This window comes from Lissotriton helveticus, chromosome 8 (assembly GCF_964261635.1).
Source record: "Lissotriton helveticus chromosome 8, aLisHel1.1, whole genome shotgun sequence".
NCBI lineage: Eukaryota > Metazoa > Chordata > Amphibia > Caudata > Salamandridae > Lissotriton > Lissotriton helveticus.
The window spans coordinates 404,188,818-404,208,866 of NC_136069.1; the positions used below are offsets into that span (position 1 = coordinate 404,188,818).

Genomic DNA, 20,049 nt, shown 5'->3' on the forward strand with positions numbered 1-20,049 from the left:
CACCCTAGCGAGTGGGTGAGTAGATTTCTTGAGGCCTAACAGATTCCACCAGGGGCACCCTGCTGCTCTGTAAGGCCCAAGGGCTCTCCATAGGGAGCTGTAATTGTAGTGAAGAGTGGCAGCATGGCCTGTAAAACTCGGTGCACACCAGAACCAGTCTCTGGGTAGGGTCAGAGTTGGACGAAGGCGCCGGAGTTGGTATCTTGGAGTGTCAGCTGCGTGGTTACTTACTCTTTGTTGTGGGAGTGGTGAGACGAGTGCCTCTTGGACTTTTTGCACTTCTCGCAGAAGTTGTCCTTGGACTTTCTCTTTGAAGTGTCAAAAACAGCGACTTGGAGTGAGACTGGGACCTGCAAAGGGCCAACGACTTGGAGCGGGTCTGATGCTTGGAGTGCATCCTATTTCGCTTAATGTGCTCTGTAGTGTGTAGTTTTACCTCCTGTAGCCTGATGGCCTTTGGTAGAACAGGGAGCATTTGTTGCATGCCTTTGAGTTGTCCCTAGACACCATAGGAAGACATCATATAAATCCGTGGGTTGTATGTGATTTCATAAAAAAAGATTTAATGGAATACCGTTTTTCATATAAATGGCTTAATGGAAGTTTTCAGAATGATTGGCATTTTCCGTTTCATAGAAACCAATTCATAGAATGTCTTTTATTTTCTGAAGTTGGCTCCTGCATGCTTTTGAGGTGTGAATGAAGTGTTTGCAGGTATAAATTACAGAAACATTTTTGTTGAAGGTATTTATTTCAGTCTGTTACATGTGTGGACATTATTCCGGTTTTATGTCTTTTACATTGTCCAACAATTACTTTGGGTGCTTTTAATTTACTGAACTCTTACCACCCCTAAACACCATCTTTTTAACCTGTCACCCTTGGTGTGGTTTCCCCTGACTTATTGCCCTAAACACCATCTTTTTAACCTGTCACACTTGGTGTGGTTTCCCCTGACTTTTTGCCGTCTGACCTCCTGTCTTGCTGATTTCCTTTTTTCTGACTTTAGGTTTCTGGGCACTTTACCACTGATAACCAGTGCTAATGTGCATGTGCTCTGTACTCTAAACATGGTAACATTGGTTTAACCACAAGTGGCTTATTTAATTTACTTAAAAGCCCCTAGTAAAGTGTTCTACATTTGCCCAGGTCCTGTAAATTAAATGTTACTAGGAGGCCTGCAGCACTGATTGTGCCACCCACTTTAGCAGCCCTGTAAATATGTCTCAGGCCTGCCATTGTAGAGCCTATGTGTGCAGTTTTAAACTGCCATTTCGACCTGGCAAGTTAACCTATTTGCCAGGCCTAAACCCTCCCTTTTATTACGTATGTCAACCCCCTAAGGTATGCCTTAGGCAGCCCTTAGCTCAAAACGGAGTGGCCCAACACCACTTCCCTTAGTCCAAGTCACACAAGCCAAGCTCCTACCAACGATAGCCTACAGCAGTGGACTACAGAGGGGAAGGGATTCCAAGATTCTGTAAAGCACAATCATAAGAGCATACAGAATTATCTTCAGCTTGCCCAACCACACCTCACCAGCACAGATTGGGTTGAAGTTTAATCTACAAAAACAGACCTTGGCAAGACAAGGAACTTCCATTATCACCTGGAACAAAATCTGAAAAGCCCCACCAGAAACCCTCAACCACCACTAATGGCTAGAACTAAAACAGAGGCACTTGTCACCTGCCCCAAGCTACCTCCATTTTTTTGTGGGCAGCACAGGGCTATCGCAACTCTGAGAAACACCCATAACTAACACCGCATTAAAAAAATTGGTATAGATAACAATAAAACTTCTATCACCGTTTGAAGATAAAGCTGCACTATCGAAGAGGGCTCATGGCTGGATGACCTTGAGTACTTGTACTGCTCTGCGTCCCCCCTCAAAAAAATATCTGGGGCTGCTACCTTTCACACAGCATCTCCTGCATTAGCTCAGGGATCAGGGGGGTTCCTCTTGTGGCTTATGCAGCACAGCACCTTTTATGCACCTGCAAAGAACTCCTGAAGGGACAGAAACAGATACTGATACCAACACTGGGCTGGGGCCTCAGAGCAGTAAGGCCTAGCCTCAAATAACTATCCAAACAAAAATGACTGCCAGTACTGCCACTCTATTTAGGGTATTTTTGTAAGAACGTATTGACCCTTAAACAATATGTATCACCTCTTGTTCAGTCTGAAATAAATCAATTCTTTATTTTCTTTTTCGTATAGCAATTTCTTTTTTCTTTTTGTTTATCTTTATGTAATCTTAAAATTTACATTTGCACATTTTAATATCCTAGAAAAACATTCTCTCTACTTTTCTCATCCTTCTCATGCATTCCAACACTCACAGCCACACTCTATCTATAACAATTATTTCCTAAACCACATTACAATATATACATTTCACATGAATAATAATATTAACAGCCATGGAATTGATTAAAATAATTTTCATAGTTCATAACTTAAATGAATAATCCTAAAGCTGTGTGAAGAACAGGTCTACGCGTTTCGAACTCCCTGGGTTAAGGGGAGTTCCCTTCAGGACCAATTAGCTTATAACTGATGAGCTCAGTTGCTCTTAGAAGGGGTGTCTTCTAGGACTTTCTTTCTATTTCGGTTGGAGGAGTGCAGCTTTTTAGCAGCAGACATTTGTGAGGTTGTATCACAGTTTCTCCAAATTTGAGCGGACCATATACCAGTGCGTTAAGCTTTGACTCTGGTGCAGTGTATTCGTTCCGTTTCTCCTCCACGTGGAGGAAGTCCTTAACTTGGATTGTGATCCCTAATTGGACAGGGTGCACACCTCTACCAACTAGAGACCCAGTTACTAACACCATCCAATTTTTAACCCTAAATTCCACTCTTCCCTGAACCCCAAAAGCCTTCCCTGAAATCCGAAAACCCTCACCACACCTAAACTCCACCGATCTCTGCCCCTAAACTCAACCATCCTTGAATCCTTAAAATCCTTTCAACTCCTAAACTCTGCCGATCTCCAAACTAAAACCCCTCACAACCCCTAATCTTCACCCCTTCCTGAACCTAAAAAAAAACTTTCTATGCCTAAATCACATCCATCCCTCAACCCTTAAAATCTCGCACCACCTCCAAACTCCACTCATCCCTGAACCCTAAAAAACCCTCACCACTCCTGAAACCTACCCATTCTTGACTGCTTAAATCTCTCACCACACATAAACTCCCCCATCCCTCAACCCTAAAACCCTTTCTACAATTTCAACATATAAACTCCACCTATCCCTGAACCCTTAAACTCACACACCTCGGTAATCTCTATCCATTATTGAACACTAAAAACCCTTTACCACCCCAAAACTCTACCCATCACTCAATCTTAATAACACAATGTTAACCATCTACCTTATACTTTGCTGGCTGAATGTGGGCCTCAAGCTAGACTGACCTCTTTGACAACCTTTCACTATCAGGAGATGCATATTCCAGCAACTGTGAGCTATTTGATTTAAAATAGTATGGCAGAGGTAGATCTCAAGACAAAGGCATTAACTTAACTCGGTAATTTCTTCACTTTTTAGTTTTTTGTGTCAAAGCCACTAATAATAGATTTTTCAAACTTTACTGCCTTTCAGTTTTAGTTTCTTTGTGTACATATTTGTTAATAAAAGCTGATATACATGCTCTAACACACAGCTCACATTTTTTTTTTCTATTTCAGATTAAGCGTACCTGAAGGCACTCCTTTTACTGCAGTACTGAAATTTGCCGCAGAGGAGGTATGCTCTAAGTATATGCTGTATATATGAAGGCACCCCCTTCTCTCGCCTCTCATTCACTTTGCCTTGTCTCTCACTGTCGCTTGCTCTTCTCTCTGCATATCCTCTTCTCATGTTCCCACTTTCCTCTTCCCCCTCCACTTCTGCTCTTCTCATTCCTACAGCTATTACAAATTAATATGTTTGCGGCAACAAAATTATGATATGCAACCTTCACCCATTAAAATAAACATATATATTTTATTGATGTGTATTAGAAGTCATGTTCATATCTCATTTGTTTCTGTTCATTTTTGGTGCCTTGCTTCAGACAGCTTTAGCACTGTAACCAGTACTTTACCTATACTTATAGCACTTTACCTATACTTACAGCAGGTTTTGTGACCCCCACATGCTCATGATTGGGAAGCTTGTTTATCTATTTAAGCTCTCTGCTCCTAATTCAATACCTTTCCATCCTATTCTTGTGGTTGCCCCTCTCAGAAGAGCATTTTAGCCTCATTTTACTTTGATATGTTGTGTCCTTCTGCAGCTGACATCGTGGAACTATTTTTCATTTGCGTTGTTTTTTAGGGTGACCAGACATTAACAGATTTCCCCAAACAGCCCTGATTTTCAGAGAACACACACATGCGTTAGTCCTACTTTTACATCTGGCCTGGCCTGGTGTTGGCTTCTCAATATTTGGTCACCCTATTGTTTGTATGGCATATGCCGTTTCGCACAAAATGTGAGTATATGGCTCTTCCCCTTTTCCACCTTATTTACCCAACCCATCCTGCAGTCACTATTGATTCTTAAAATTGTTTTTTTCTTTCACTCCACACACAAACCAGTTTGACGTCTCAGTTGGTATGCATCCAGTCGAAAACATTTTAAGCCGGCCAAATAAAAAGTGTTTGCCTTTAAATTTTGGAGTGTTCACATCTGGATTTCCTTCCGAAGATAAGAGCATAAACAAAGTTTTTGAATAGAGGCCAGAGGCTGTGATGAATGCAGGCACATGGTTATGCAGAGATACTTACCGGTTGATCTCATTATGCATAATCCCTTTTTTTCCTCACCACAGTCATTATTTTTGAGGTAGACTCCACTTCAACCAGAAGAGGAAAACTGGAAGTGAAGGTGTAACCTGACCCACCTTTAGGGTGGTATATGCACCTTCCTGACAATACTAAGGCATATGAACACCAGCTGTCAGGGTGAGCGGGGTGGGTTGGAACGACTGTGACGAGGATAATAGTGACTAAGGATAATGAAATGTACCGGTAAGTAACTGGGCATTATCCTTACATCTCGTGACCTCATTTTAGTCATCACTTTTTAGGATTACCCAGGCAAAATCTGGCCTTCACGACCAACCCAATTTTGATATTTGATATTTGATATTTATTGGTTTTTTGTAAAGCGCTTCTTTCGCTCCGGAGGGAGCATCTTGGCGCTAGGCCCACAGCAGATCTACTTGGATAGCATGGATCAGATAGCTGCGAGAACTGAGGAGTCAGATTGAGAGTAAATCCATGTCTTCAGGTATTTCCTGAAAAGGCTTTCTGAGGGGGCATGCCTAAGATTAGGGGGGAGGCGATTCCATGCCCTAACAGCAAGGAATGAAAAGGTCTTTCCACCCTTTGTTTTTAATTTGATTCGGGGTTCAGAGATGAAATTAGCGCCTGATGACCTCAAGCAGCGAGTTGGAGTATAACGCTGAAAGCGCTTGATTAGGTAAGCTGGACCCGTACACTTGTTAGCTTTGAAGACGGTGACTAAAAGCTTAAACAAGATTCTCTTGTGGAGGGGCAGCCAATGGAGTGCGTTAAGGGCTGCAGTGGCCGAAGACCTACGCGGGAGTTTCAGGACGAGCCTGGCCGCTGCGTGTTGAACAGTTTGTAATTTTTTTAGTGAGGACTTCTTAATGCCTGCTAGGAGGCCATTACAATAATCCAGCCGGGAAAGGATGAGCGCAACCGCGACTGATTTCCTGGCTGAAATGGGCAAAAAATTAAAGAATTTCTTTAGTTGCCTGATTAAGCTGAAGCAGCGCCCTGCGGTGATACGCACATGTTCATCGAAGCTGAGGGAAGCATCGAATTGAACTCCCAGATTGCGGGCTGACACAACCGCGCTAGGTGGTGCTTCGGAGTTATGAGGCCACCACTCTTTAGGGGAAAAGAGTGTACCTTTACCGAGGGGTATTATTTCGGTTTTGGCGCTGTTACATTTCAGATGATTCAGGTTGAGCCAGGAGAAGACTTCTGACAGGCAGTTTTGGAATCTGATGGCAGCGTCAGGGATTCTTTTGTCAATAGTGACGACGAGTTGAGTGTCGTCAGCATAGGATGTCACTAGAATCCCATGTGACTCAATCAACGTAAGGAGGGGGGCCATGTATACATTAAAAAAGAGAGGGCTCAAGACGGAACCCTGAGGCACACCTGAGGTAATAGGGCGTTCGCCGGAAAGATAAGGGCCTAAGGAAACCGTTTGAGAGCGGTTGGACAGAAATGAAATTATCCAAGCAAGCGCGGAGCCCGAGACACCAATCTCACGCATCCTATTGATAAGAATAGCATGAGAGATGGTGTCGAAGGCCGCGGTTAGGTCGAGCAAGATGAGGACAGCCTGCCTGCCCTCATCTTGCAGGAACTTGATGGTGTCAGACAACTCAATCAGAGCGGTTTCTGTGGAATGGCCGGGGCGGAAGCCGGATTGCTGTGGGTGCAAGATATGTAAATTTTCCACAAAGTGTTTTAGTTCCTCATGGACTAATTGCTCGGTAATTTTGCCTAGTACTGGGAGAAGGGAAATTGGGCGCATATTAGTCAGATCGGTGGGGGGTTTATTTTGCTTTTTCATAAGGGGCTTGACTATGGCCTTCTTCCAGTCAGAGGGAACAACACCGGAGTGGAGAGATTGATTCACAATGGCATTAATTAGAGGATTAACAGCCTCGATGAGGTGGTGAAGGATGACTGGGGGGCAAGAGTCCGTGGGGGCACCTGATTTACAAGCCAAAATGGCTTTTTGCATTCGCTGTAGGGAGACTGGTGTGAATTGACTAAGTAGGGGCGTGGTTGAGTCGGGTTCTTGGGTTGGAGTGGGAGGGGAGGGGAAGTCCTTATGGATATTCTGAATTTTCTCCTCGAAGAAGTCGGCGATTTGGTCGCAGAGAATTTGTGAGGGGGGAATTTCACGTGCCAAAGCCTTGGGATGAGTGAAGGATTTTACGATGTTGAAAATCGTTTGCTGTTTCTGATTGGCTGAATCTATTTCTTGAGTAAAAAATACAGTTTTTGCCCTTTTTATATCGGAAAGGTATTGTTTTCTCTGAAGGATGTATAGGATTCTGGCAGTAGGGTCATAGGTCTTTCTCCATTTTCTCTCCATAAGCCTACACTTGAGATGGCAGTCAGTGAGGGCCGGAGTATACCAGGGAGCGCTAGGCTTCTTCTTACCACGAGCTGGTTTTTGAGTGGCAGATATTGAATTAGCAGAGACCATTCTGTCAATCCACTGATGAAAATTTATGGAGTCTACTGTTGCATCACCCATTATGGGCGGGGGAGGGACAGTCGGTAGGGGGTTGAGTTTGATGCACTCAGCTACCTTTTTCCAATTAACTGGAAAGGGGGTATGGGAGTGTTTAGTGGGGGGAGGAGGCAGAGTTTTGGATTGGATGGAGAAAGGGATGAGACAGTGATCTGTCCATATTTGTGGTAGGGGGGGGGGAGACTTCTAAAAAGGCTAAGTTTGTGCAAATGCCGTCCAGGGTGTGCCCGGCACAATGAGTGGGAAGGGAAACTAATTGGGAGAGACCAAAAATCTCGAGGGAATGGTGGAAATTAAGAGAGTGTGAATCAGAACAAGACTCCAAATGAAGATTGAAATCCCCTAGGAGGGTGAAGGAGGGATAGTGGGTAAGGAGGGCTGCCAAAGTTTCATCAAGGGAGTCCAAAAATGAAGTGGCATTTCCGGGGGGGCGATAGACAAGTCCTCCAGAGAAGGCAGAGGAGGAACTAATTTGGATAACAAATCCCAGGGACTCGCAATCCTTGAAGGCGGCCAGATCAAGTGTATGGCACTTGAATGTTTTCTTTATAATGATGGCCAGCCCGCCTCCCCGACCAATGGGTCTGTCCTGCCTGATGATGGTGAAATCAGGAGGAAGGGCGGTTACAAGATCAGGGTTGGAGGCATCATGCAGCCAGGATTCGGTAATGAATAGGGCATCAAGATCGGCTGATACGATAAGGTCGTGGATATCTTGTGCGTGACATGCTAAGGATCTGGCGTTAATGAGGCCACTATTGAAAAAGGTAGTCTTAAGGCAAGTTTGGGAAGGAAGGGAAACATTAGGGCTGGCGGAACAAGAGGATGACCAACCACATGATTGACAGAAGAAGGGGCCCCTAAGGTCGTCTGAGAAGGCGAAAACATGACAGGAAGGACTAAATGAAGTAGAACGCATGGAAAGCAATACAGGCGAGTCGTACCTGAGGACAGGGAGTGCAAGAGCAGCATGGCCCGCGCTCGGCGCGATCCTAGCGCGGACGGGCGCAGACGGGCTTGGCTTAGGCGCGGCTTCGGCGCGCAACCGGCGCGCCCGCTGCGCCAGCCCGCTGCGCCGTCTGGCTAGTCTGCACATAATATGGGGAGAGAAGGGGGCGGGAGTATGGCGCGACTAGAGCGCTCTCCCTGCTTCCCTCAAGATGGCGCCCGCCGTCGTCTAGAATCGGCGAGGCGGCAGTGCCGAAAAAAGGCTTGTAGAGTGTGTCAGCGGTGTCAGAGTGCCTAGTAAGTTTTTCCCCTTAACTCTGATGAGCCCCCCAAGTATAACACAACAGTAAAATCAATTCACATATAAAAAAGCAGGGAGCACAATATTTGCAAGCAGTTGCTGTAACAATTTTAAAATAACTAGAGTTCAACTCCCGGCTTCCGCCTCAGGAGGACTCGCTGTAAGTGGGCAGACGCTCGCAATCAGCGTCTACAAATGCGTGCCGGAAGGGGGCGTGGCCTCGGTGAGGGGGCGTGGCCTCGGCGCTCGATTTTAAAAGCACAATTTTAAAAGCAGAGAGCACAATATTTGCAAGCAGTTGCTGTAACAATTTTAAAATAACTAGAGTTCAACTCCCGGCTTCCGCCTCAGGAGGACTCGCTGTAAGTGGGCAGACGCTCGCAATCAGCGTCTACAAATGCGTGCCGGAAGGGGGCGTGGCCTCGGTGAGGGGGCGTGGCCTCGGCGCTCGATTTTAAAAGCACAATTTTAAAAGCAGAGAGCACAATATTTGCAAGCAGTTGCTGTAACAATTTTAAAATAACTAGAGTTCAACTCCCGGCTTCCGCCTCAGGAGGACTCGCTGTAAAATTACAATATCAAACTGAAAACACAGTATACCAATCATGCTCACCAATCTTTAATCTGTGTACCAAACTAAGTATTCAAATTGTGTGGAAAAAACTGCATCCAACATATTTTCTCCAAAGGATTTACCCTCCATAGCACTCTCAATATGATAGTATTTAACAAATGTTTGAGCTGAAGCCTACGTATCCGCTCTACACATCTCTGACTGGGGAACCCTTGTGCCTTAGCCCAAGAGGCTGTGTGTCACACCTTTAGTGCATCTTCCCTGTGTTCCTTCAGGCTAAGAAACCTAATAATAAATATGGGAAACAATAGTTGATTTAATCTATCTATGTAAGTTAACATTAGAAATGTTGTGACCCTGATTGGCACCACCAAAAGTTACTAAGCAATTTTCATACTTCAACAAATGAAAACGTTTCCCTTCCTTGGAAGTCGGAGAAGGGTAAAATACAAGTAACAATACTTCTTGTTCCCTATGCTGCTTGGGCGCTACTTTGGGGAGGAACTTCGATTGTGTTTAAACAAAACTCCATCTTCTAGAATCTTTTAGAAAGAGGGTTTGCATAATAAGGCCTCCAGCTCACCAGCCCTTCTAACTGAGGTTATGACCACAAGAAATGGCAATTTAAATGACAACAATTTTAAACAATTGTTATCAGTCCCTCAAGAGGCACGCCCTGCAGAGCCTTAAGGACTAGAGGCACATCCTAAGGAGGAACCGCTGGTCTGTTATATTCCCGAGATAGGCCGTGTAGCGAAGCATCCTATTTCTTACATTGCCCTAGAAAATAACATTTCAGCTGTGAAGTTGTGCTCACATTTGCATGCACAACAATGTTGGATTAGTTTCTCTGAAACCATTTTGTTTACACATCCAGCTTTGCACAACATTATCACGATGCCTTGAACATCATGTACTAGGGCTCTCTATGCACTAGCTACAAAAGTCGTCTTATCTGTATCCATGAGGTGACAGCGCTATCTATATATCGATAACATCACTAACCTAACACGCACATCGCAAAGACTACCTTTTATTATAAATGATAGGCATTCCTACAGATTGGCAGAGGAGGTATTTCCGCTCAGACTGACGGTCCGTGCATGCTGAGAATCCACCACGCACTGATCTGAAATTCCGGGGTGTCCAGCTGGAGACCAAGACGGGGTTCTTCACTCTATTCGATCAGGTAATGGGGTGGGATCGTCCCTTGGGGGCATTCTTGGCTTTACACCCATACACACTCTAGGTACACTCAGATTAGAGTCCGCATCGTAGGAGTATGTCAGATTACCATATTTTGCAGATATGTCTGCATGTATTCATTGCTTCAACACCATGGTAGAAATGTATCTACTGTTCACTCTTTCAGGGCTTGTAATCACATTAATCTGCTTCTGCCTGCTAATCATTTCCGCACATGTATTTTATACAAGAATAATGTTGGTTCAATAAATATATTGAAAACGTCCCACTGTGTATTCTGTATAACTTCTCTGAGAATAAGTTAGCTTGAGTGACTGAGCGAAAGGTTCTGTACTCTTTCCACGAGGTTTGTTATGTTCAGTCGTTGTTAGAGTCCTTTCGCTCCCTGGTAAGGTTAGGGGGGCTCATGGTGGCACTGTGAGCTAGCTGGTCTGGAGGCCAACATATCCTGAGGAGTTTCGGGAACCAGTCTAGACACCAAGCCCTTAGTTTATGTTGTCAAACAATGGGCAGATCCTACGGTTTAGTAGGAACTACACAACAGGCCTAGATATTTGTCTTTAGATAGAAAAACCCTTTAAGAGTCTGAACACTGTTCTCTAAAGGCCCTAATGCTGGCCAGTGGGCCCTCAATATAGTTGCCACTAATTGCTTCTGAAAACTTCCAGCAAGAGTTGTAGAGTTAAGGAAATCTCACACTATATTGTTGATAGAGATTTAGACGAAAACCATACATCAACATTCCTACAAGGTTTGGAGTAGGACTTTAAAGTACAAAGTCCCCTATGACCCTAAATCTATGGATACACGTTGAGGTACCCCTCTTCTTTGACGCCCAATCATTTTAATCCCCAGACAAATAGAGCCAGCTTCTGAAGAGGTAGGCACCCCACCAATTTGAGAGGAACGTCATAAAATGGAACTCTCTGTGGAAGAAGAACAGCTAGACTCTTTAGAAGGGGACAACAAGAGCAACAAGGCAAAAACAGGATTACAGCAATAATCTTCTCCATTTCCGCTGCACCCTTGTAAGAAGGTGAAGAATAAGTGAGAATACACATAACAGCAGAGGAGGGCAAGGTGAAGATGCAGCATCTACACCCCATGTTCTGGATCCTGACACAGAGAGAAAAACCTCACTAACTGAGTATCTTCTCAAAAAGCAAACAAGCCTATAAATGGGTTTCTGAATCACTGACATATTTGGGTGAACACCAGAGGGTTGAGGAACAGAGCTTGAGATGAGACGACCCTGTTTAGTCTGTAAACCATTGAATTATCCTCTTCCCTGATGTGAGTTGCTTTCAGGGAAAGAAGATGTTTCTCTGCTCAACCTCCAATTTTCTAATCAACCTGATTGAGAGCGGCAGACTTTGTTTTTTCCCCCTTGTCTGTTCACATATGACACTACCATAGTCTTGTCTGACCTGATCAAAACACTTTGATTCAGAATGTCCGTCATGAAATGTAACATTGCTTGGAAAATTGCAGATTACTCCTTCCAGTTCAGTGTTCTTGTCTTGTCCTTTGTTGGCAAAGTTGCATACCAACTGAAAGGGCTGGCATCTTTTGTTAAGACAACCTATGTCAAAGATTGAAGAGGAAATCCCCTGCGCATTGATTCCTTTTTAAGGAATGTGTGATTCAGGATGTGTGATAAGGAATTAGTGATTTCACCACTTCAATTGTCACTTGATAATGTCTGTAATAGGAACTCTCTTCTCCCGGTCCATTAAGCATTGTTTCCAATATTGTGCTAGATGAGCCAACAGAAGCCTCCAAAAGCCTCCATTGCCCAAGGGACTGGAAATACACACAAGGCCACGTGGCACTGTACTTTTAGCAGCAATCTTGCTGGTCCCTCGTTTGGGATAGGTGGGGAATTAAAGAGTCATCATCGGCTTCACTCCTCTGGGTCTGGCAGAAAAAAACATGCCCCTATCTGTCCTGAACTGGGCCCAAATTAAAGTTGTGTCTTGGGAGGGAACTAGCTTGCATTTCTCCAAATTTACTAGCGAACCAGGACATTGTAAACAATTTTTCATCACTTTCCAAACTTCTCCTCCTCACTTGATGGAGCATGGAGAAGCGAATCATCCAGACATAGAAACACACTACCCCCCTTGCAGATGAAGAATTATGACCAAGGGTGCCATCATCTTTGTAAACACCCATGGGGCAGACTTGATGCCAAAGGGCAATACCTGGAACTGATGGTGTCTTTTTAACTCCAAGAAATCTGAGGTATTGTTGATGCATCCCAGCTATGGGAATGTGGTAATAGGCATTGATTAAAACCATGATAATCCTAGAAGCTCTGTTTTGCTGATGCGCTCTGGACAGGCCCATAGATTAATCAACCCCAAGGATCTACTCCAAGTTGCAACATGTAGTATCCATGCAGTCCGTTTGGCACCACTCATATTTAGGACTTTTCTCAATGAACCACTATATTCTCTTAATTCCGGGCTGGACCACTGAGGCAGCCAAAACAACAAGGGTTTTAATGTGGCCATGTCTCCAATTTTCCTCAACCCAAGATCAAGATACAAGGAGGTCAGCTGAGTACTACCTGGAACAGAGACTAAGGATCTGGAAAATATGTTCCGGCTCCATGCCAGCTTGCACGTGTCAGCATGTCCCCATAGCTCTGCTCCATATATTGCCGCATTTTGAGCTTTCATCCGGTAGACCTCAAGGGCGGGGATTATTGACCGAGTCTGGGTCTGTTTGTGGAGTCTGATTATGGGTTTAGATTTATGACATATGCTCAGATAACCTTTCTCGAGCTGGGGAACCCAGCCCAGTTTTGGCTTGTGGGAATTGATGATAACCGCCTTGTTGATTGAAAGCTGAGTATTCTGATGTTCTACCTTCCTTTTCACTTATGTGATTCATAATCCATATGTCCGACCTCCCTCAGTGGTTCTCATTGCTATGTCACATGTATCCAGGCAGACCGATTGTCTCAGGAATCACCTCGATCCTGGAACCCCTGTCCAGGTTCGCAGATACTTTCCTCCGACCTCTGGTTCAGGCAACAGATACTTATCTGAAAGACACCAAGGCGGTACTACAGCTGCTGAAGGATATCCCCTTCAATCCAGACACTCAGATGCTACTGAGTTTAGATGTGGAGAGTCTCTACACCAGCCTACCGCATGACGAGACTCTCCTCATCATTGAGGAGGTGCTGCACTCGACCACTTGGCAGTACAAAACTCCCCGTGGTGTGGTGATGGATTTTATATCCACCGCATTAACCAGAAACTTTTTGAATATGAGGGCACCCTATGCCTCCAATGCCACAGTACAAGTATGGGCAGTACTTTCGCGCCGAGTCTGGCGGGACTATATGTCCACCATTTGGAGGCAACTAAAATTCTTCATTCAGACAACCCCTACAGAGAGAACATCCAAACATGGAAACGATATATTGATGACGTGTTGGTCATCTGGAACGGAGACAGCCAGTCAGTGACAGACTTCTTGACATGGCTCAACAATCAAAACCCTTATCTCAAGTTCACCCACACCACGTCTAACAGCTCCATGGTTTTCCTGGACCTCAATATATCTCACGAGTCAGGTTCATTGAAAACAGAAACACATTTCAAGGCAACAGCCAGAAACTGTTTGCTACAATTTGATAGTTTTCACCCTCGCCACCTGAGAGAGAACCTACCCTATGGGCAGTTCTTACGTCTACGACGTAACTGCAGTGACATTGACAAGTACAAAGCCCAGGCCCGGGACCTGAAAAATAAACTCAAACAGAGACATTATCCTGACAGAGTGATTGACTTGGCAATGAAAAGAGCACGGAACAATAACCGTGATGCCCTCCTGGAGGACAAGGTACCCTCAGAAAGTAGCCAAGAGAGACTAGTATGTGTCACTACATATAGCTCACACTCAAACCAGGTATCGAAAATGATCAACAAACACTGGAGGATCCTAACCAGTGGCACCCTGGATTTAGAAAAACCTCTGTTCGCCCACATACGTGGGAGAAACCTGAAAGATGTCCTGGTCCATACTAGACCAAAAATGAAACCAAACCAACAAACTAGGCTACAGGGTTTGCAAGGACACTATCACTGTGGTAGCTGCCACTTAACGAAGAAAAGTCACAATCTCACATTCAGGAATGGGAGCAAATGGGAACAACGAGCTTTCACCAACTGCAATAGCCGAAATGTTGTGTATCTGATTACATGCCCATGCGGCCTGAAATATGTGGGCATGACCACCAGGGCAATAAAAACCAGGATGAACGAGCATAAAAGCAATGTCAGATGCAAACAAATCCACAACTAAGATGGCCACCCATTTTCTAACCGAGCAACACTGTGTAAACGATCTCCTATGGACTGTCATCGAACAGCTACCTACTGAGACAGGCCTTTTTGAAAAAGAGCAGAGATGGGTATTCCGCTTGGGTACCCACATTGTAGGCCTCAATGATGAAATTCCGTGGGGACAACTACGATGACATGCCAATGTCTCTCATGGCCCTCAAATCTGGCGGAGACTTTGTCTGATGACACGGGACCATCCATATGCCAACAGACATTGACTACGATTATAAATGCAGGCCACTTGGAGGGCACCTGTATGCATTTCCATATAAACTGCCTGCCCCTATGTCCAGGGCCTCTGCACCAACTATACATGCACATTAGTATCTGCCCGATGAGAGCCCCATAGTTATGAATCGCGCATGCGCGATTCATAACTATCATCACAATGTCTGTACAACTTTGGCGCTTCCCTGGGAATCTAAACAAACGGCGTGACAACCACACTTGAAGTCACGCCATACATCGGGGTTTTTTGCAAAGTCTTTGACCTTCGGAACATTATTAGCTGACGAGATTAAGGAAGCGCTCAGACTTCTTCACATGCGCTAAACCACATACGAGTCTGGATTACCACTGCGCATGATCACGAGCATGCACCAACTGTACATGCACAATAGTATCTGCCCGATGAGAGCCCCTTTTTTCGCGCATGCGCGATTCATAACTATCTCACAATGTCTGTACAACTTTGGCGCCTCTCTGGGAATCTAACAAACGGCGTTACAATCATACTTGAACCCACGCCATACATCGGGGCCCTGTGCCAAGTCTTTGACCATCGGAACATTATTAGCTGACGAGATTAAGGAAGCGCTCAGACCTCTGCGCATGCGCAAAACCACATACGAGTTAGGATTACCACTGCGCATGATCATTAGGACATCAGTGCCTCTGAAGACACGCAGTACGGCGCATGCACAAAACATAAGCGTCTTCACTACGCGCAGTTCCGGACACTGTCTTTTTCCGGACATACCGAATATGGGCTCAATTACGCTACCAATTTACCGGCATTTTACCAATTACGAGGTGCTTAAAAGACCCGCCAGCTCTCGGTGGCAGTATCATCGGAGCTTCGTTGAAGGGAGGAGGTCGAATTTCGTCCAAGTAACCGTGAGTTAGATACCTGAGAAACCACGGAAAGGTGGGGAGCAATAGAGTTTTCTTGGTACAGTATGGATTATAATGAGTCCTTCTGATTATTTCAGATCGTCCTATTGTGCCAGATGGAACCCTCCAAAACGTAAAAGGCTCATGAGGCACTATATCCTTGTATATTGAGTAAGATCTTTCTCCTTATCTCTCCTGCGCCAGTAGTAGGAATGAACTTGTTACCAACACGTGTGCACTACATGTTTTATGTGTGTCCTTGTCTAGTCTGTGACATTTTTTTGCAGGTAGCATGGATAATTAACACATGATCTATATGTGGTACATAGCAACACCCCACTTTTTCCTTAAGGTCACCATTACCTGGAGGATGATAGTAATAGATAGTGAGAAAAAGAATTAATATGCGTTTTTCTCCCTCTAGATCTTCACCACATGCCGATTTGGCGAAGAAAGACTACGCTAATGATCTAGTAACTAGGTACATTACACCTATAGTTCACTTTTTCTGTAATTTTTGTATAATACACTTTGATACGTATATACATGTGAGTAAGGTGGGTCTCTGTGCAATTCCCGTCCTGAAGAAGGAGGCTTTGAACTCCGAAACATGTCCATGTAGACGCACAAACGAGGTTGTTGTACTTAACTATACACTCACAACCTCACAGTGCACCCCTTTTAACAATACCAGCCAGGGGCTTAATAAAAATTTATTTTTCTACCCCACGAGCCAGGTATTTTTTATCTCTCACTCACTTTAAACTCACCACTCACATACGTCCTCTTACCCCACACACATTCACACATAGTCCAATGGAAAGTGCTCCCACGTAGCCGTCGGTCGCAGCACGCCGCATCCCGTAGAGGGGTTCAAAGACCCCGATGATGAAGCATGACACCAAGGGGCTAGTTGGTGTGTGAGGGGTATTTAAACAACACTGAGTGTTCCCCACCAGTACAGGGACTAACTCAAACTGCCTAAGTGGATTCCACTTTGTTTTTGTACTATACCCGGGGAGACTGAATCCACTTTTTCTCTCCCTCCCTCTTTTGTTAGAAGTACATGTATCTATCGGATATCCTTGTGATAAGGCTGTGTATGGTATTTTGAAAACCAATAAATCAAGCATTTGCAATGCAAAAGGTCTTGTATTTCTAAGAGTTACGGCTATTGGCGTTGGAAATGACAATGTGTTTTACCTTTGTGTTTTGGTTTGGAGTGTAGTGGACACGTGGTGTGGAGTGGCATTATGTGGGCTGTATTGTAATTGTTAGTTGTGGTATGATGTGTAAATGTGTTGTGTGTATTCCCTTGGCACACTGTGTCCCATGTCCAGAAACTCGTTGTCACTTTCGCATTTAATGACACTTTCATCCTACGGTACCAAGATGGTGGTGAGTTTTCCCTCAGACTTAAATGTAATACTCTTTGGAACCGATATGTGCATTAACAAGCGTCTAACAATTCCGGGAGTGAGACCTGGGGAAGGGGTGGGGGATGTTCGACACTAAATAGAACAGACAAAGTCTGTTGTGATGTACAGCAGCATCCAGTATCCTTGACTGCATCGTGACAATCACAGTGCCTTTCATAATACAGGGCGTGAGCGTCTGTTTGCACGTTCACTGTGCTACTCCTTGGGATATATTTTATATAGTAACCTCTTAAACGGTCTTCCACACCCGGGTGGCAGTCACAGGAGTTCTGAAGCTATTAGTGCGGAGTAAATTTATGCTTTTTTTACCCCTGACACAGCTTTGATTTATCTCATACTTTGCTTTATCTCGTACTTTGCTTGTGGCATCTGAATACTGGGCTTAATTTGCTACTTTTATCTTCTCAACATGTGGTAAGTTAAGGCCATATAAATGACGTGTTGTATTTGAGAGTGCATGGGGCACCGCTGTGTTGGGGTATATTTTAGTAGACTGAGTGGGAGAGAGTTGTGCGGTAAGGCTCAGGGAAGGGACACCGTTGCGCACCACAAATACATCATATCCGTGAGACAGTATTGCATACTTTACCCAGGGTGCAGCAATTCAGTATTTCTGCACTTGTCCATGGTCGTGGAATGGGATTGCTGTACCTTTCTCTGTGTGAGGTTGAGAAGGCAATATTTAACCCATAAGTAAGTCTAACAAGGGCACAAGTCCTAAAAAAAGAAGTGGGGGCACTCTCCAAGTTGGGTAGTATCACAGGAAGTGACATTGTGGTGCGTAGCATTGTAGGAAGTGATATCACAGGAAGTGACATCACTGCGCGCGTGACAGGTTCCTTTACCCAAGGCTTGACAAACTAACTCTGCTGCCAGCCTAACCATGCGTAATATTCCATGTGCAGCACATTTCCATGTAGATGTGATTGCTTTAGTTGCCTGGTGGTTAACACATTTGATGGAAAGATCTGTTTTTGTCTATTCCTAGTTTTGATTTGAAGTAGCATACAAGGTTAATGCACCTCCTGCAAAGCACATCATGTAACAAGCAGATGGCAGATTTTATTTTGTGGAGATAGGTAAGTACGTGGGTTACTGCTTTGAACACAGAGATCCTTTTGTTACACACAGCTGCATTGTAATCCTTCTAGTACAGCAGAGTGAGCTCTGAAGGATATGTGACACCTATATCTTGTGACCCTCACTGTCTTATGTAACAAATCCTGTGCAGTGATTTACAAACGTATGTGATTTATTGTCAATATAATGTGTGTGTTTGCTGTAATGTGATCTGACACCCTATATTGGGATGAATAGCGCTGTGAAACAAATAAAAAATACTGGTATTTAAATTATTTTGCACTGGGACAAAGTAATGCGTCTGACATTCTTACAGTGCATGAATATCTATTATATATGGTGGTTTGAACAAAGTCAAAATTAAGCCTCTCTTATGCGCCTTTGAAGTGTTAACCCCTTCGACGCTCATGACGAGCTGGGCTCGTCATGAAGTAGCCTCCTCGCACGCTCATGACGAGCCCAGCTCGTCATGAATAATGGGTTTTTGTAAATCCCAGCGCAGCAGCAGAATATGATGAGCTTCCATGGGGTTAAGAAGCTGCTGCTTTTGTTTCCCTTCCTCTGCATTTACATCTAGGTGTGAGGCTACAGGCAGGCCACAGCCTGGATACTCAGACAAAAGAAGGCCAAATAGGCCCCTAAGTTCGGACTTTGTTATGGCCCAGCTAGAGTCTCAATTGATAAAACCCCCCTCCCCGTCTGCACGTTGCTGCTCGGAAGGAAAGCAGATAATGAGCAGGTGCTGCTGAATGTATCCCGGTGTCTCACAATTACACCGGGACGTGTTCAGCATATTTTAGAGTGGGGCTCAACTTCCTGCCAGGGCGCACAGCGTCCACCCTGTGAAAAGAGTGGGTGGACGCCGTCCACCCGCGTGTACCCCCGACTCGAGCCCCGAGTCTAACTATCTCACTGCAGAACTGACTTAGACTTGAACCGGCTTAACTCTTAGACATACATATCCCTCTGAAGAATAAACACTTTATCTTATAGTTTTCCTCTGGACTCTTAACACACCAGTAGAGATCTCTGGTCAACCTGGAAAATTAGAGCTGCTTGTGCCCGAAACAGGAGTTCCAATGCTTGAAACAGTAGTTTGATTACCGCCATTGTAAACATTTTATGGTGCAGACACCAGTCCAGTGGCATCATGGCCAGAGCTAACGGATCTGGAGCTGGGCAATCCGGTTTTAGTCTCGGAGCCGCTTATCATCCTGTGATTCTAGGTGAATCACAATATAAATGTTTTAAAAAGGCAATTACTGAAGGCCATCTTCCGATGCCTAACGTAAAATGCTTACATCTGCTAAAAGCAGCATTACGGAGAACGGAACGCCATATGGCATAACAGATAGTGCTGCCGGCTTTGGAGCTGAGGGGCAGGGTTCGGGTCCCCATGTCGACTCAAAATCCGATTCTGGGTGAATCCCTCGCTTTGCTGTGCCAAATGTAAACAAATAGTTTAAGCTGTGCCTGTCAAATATAAACAAATAGTTTAAATGGCCCCATGGAAAGCCCTCCAATATGTTATAAGCCACTGTAAACAAGCATTGGCAAATGCAAGAAAATACATTACTGCCAATAGTACTGGAAGAAAAGTAAGTGGCCCGCACGGGAACCAATGAAAAGCCAGGAAATAAAGGAGGTGGGATGTAACACTTTGCAGGCCATACCTAAAAAAACAGGCCAACCCCCCTTAAAATGAAGCCCCTAAACCTAAGCAAAC

At 44.6% G+C, this 20,049-nt stretch overlaps 1 protein-coding gene across 1 annotated transcript in view; it reads left to right on the plus strand.

Moving 5' to 3' along the window:
* Nucleotides 1-20,049, plus strand: part of UFM1 (ubiquitin fold modifier 1) — a 114,637-nt gene that overhangs the window by 41,921 nt on the left and 52,667 nt on the right. The window contains exon 3 of the mRNA XM_078657233.1: nucleotides 3,698-3,755. Within this exon, the coding sequence (XP_078513359.1) occupies nucleotides 3,698-3,755 (58 nt within the window). The remainder of the gene's footprint in view (nucleotides 1-3,697; nucleotides 3,756-20,049) is intronic.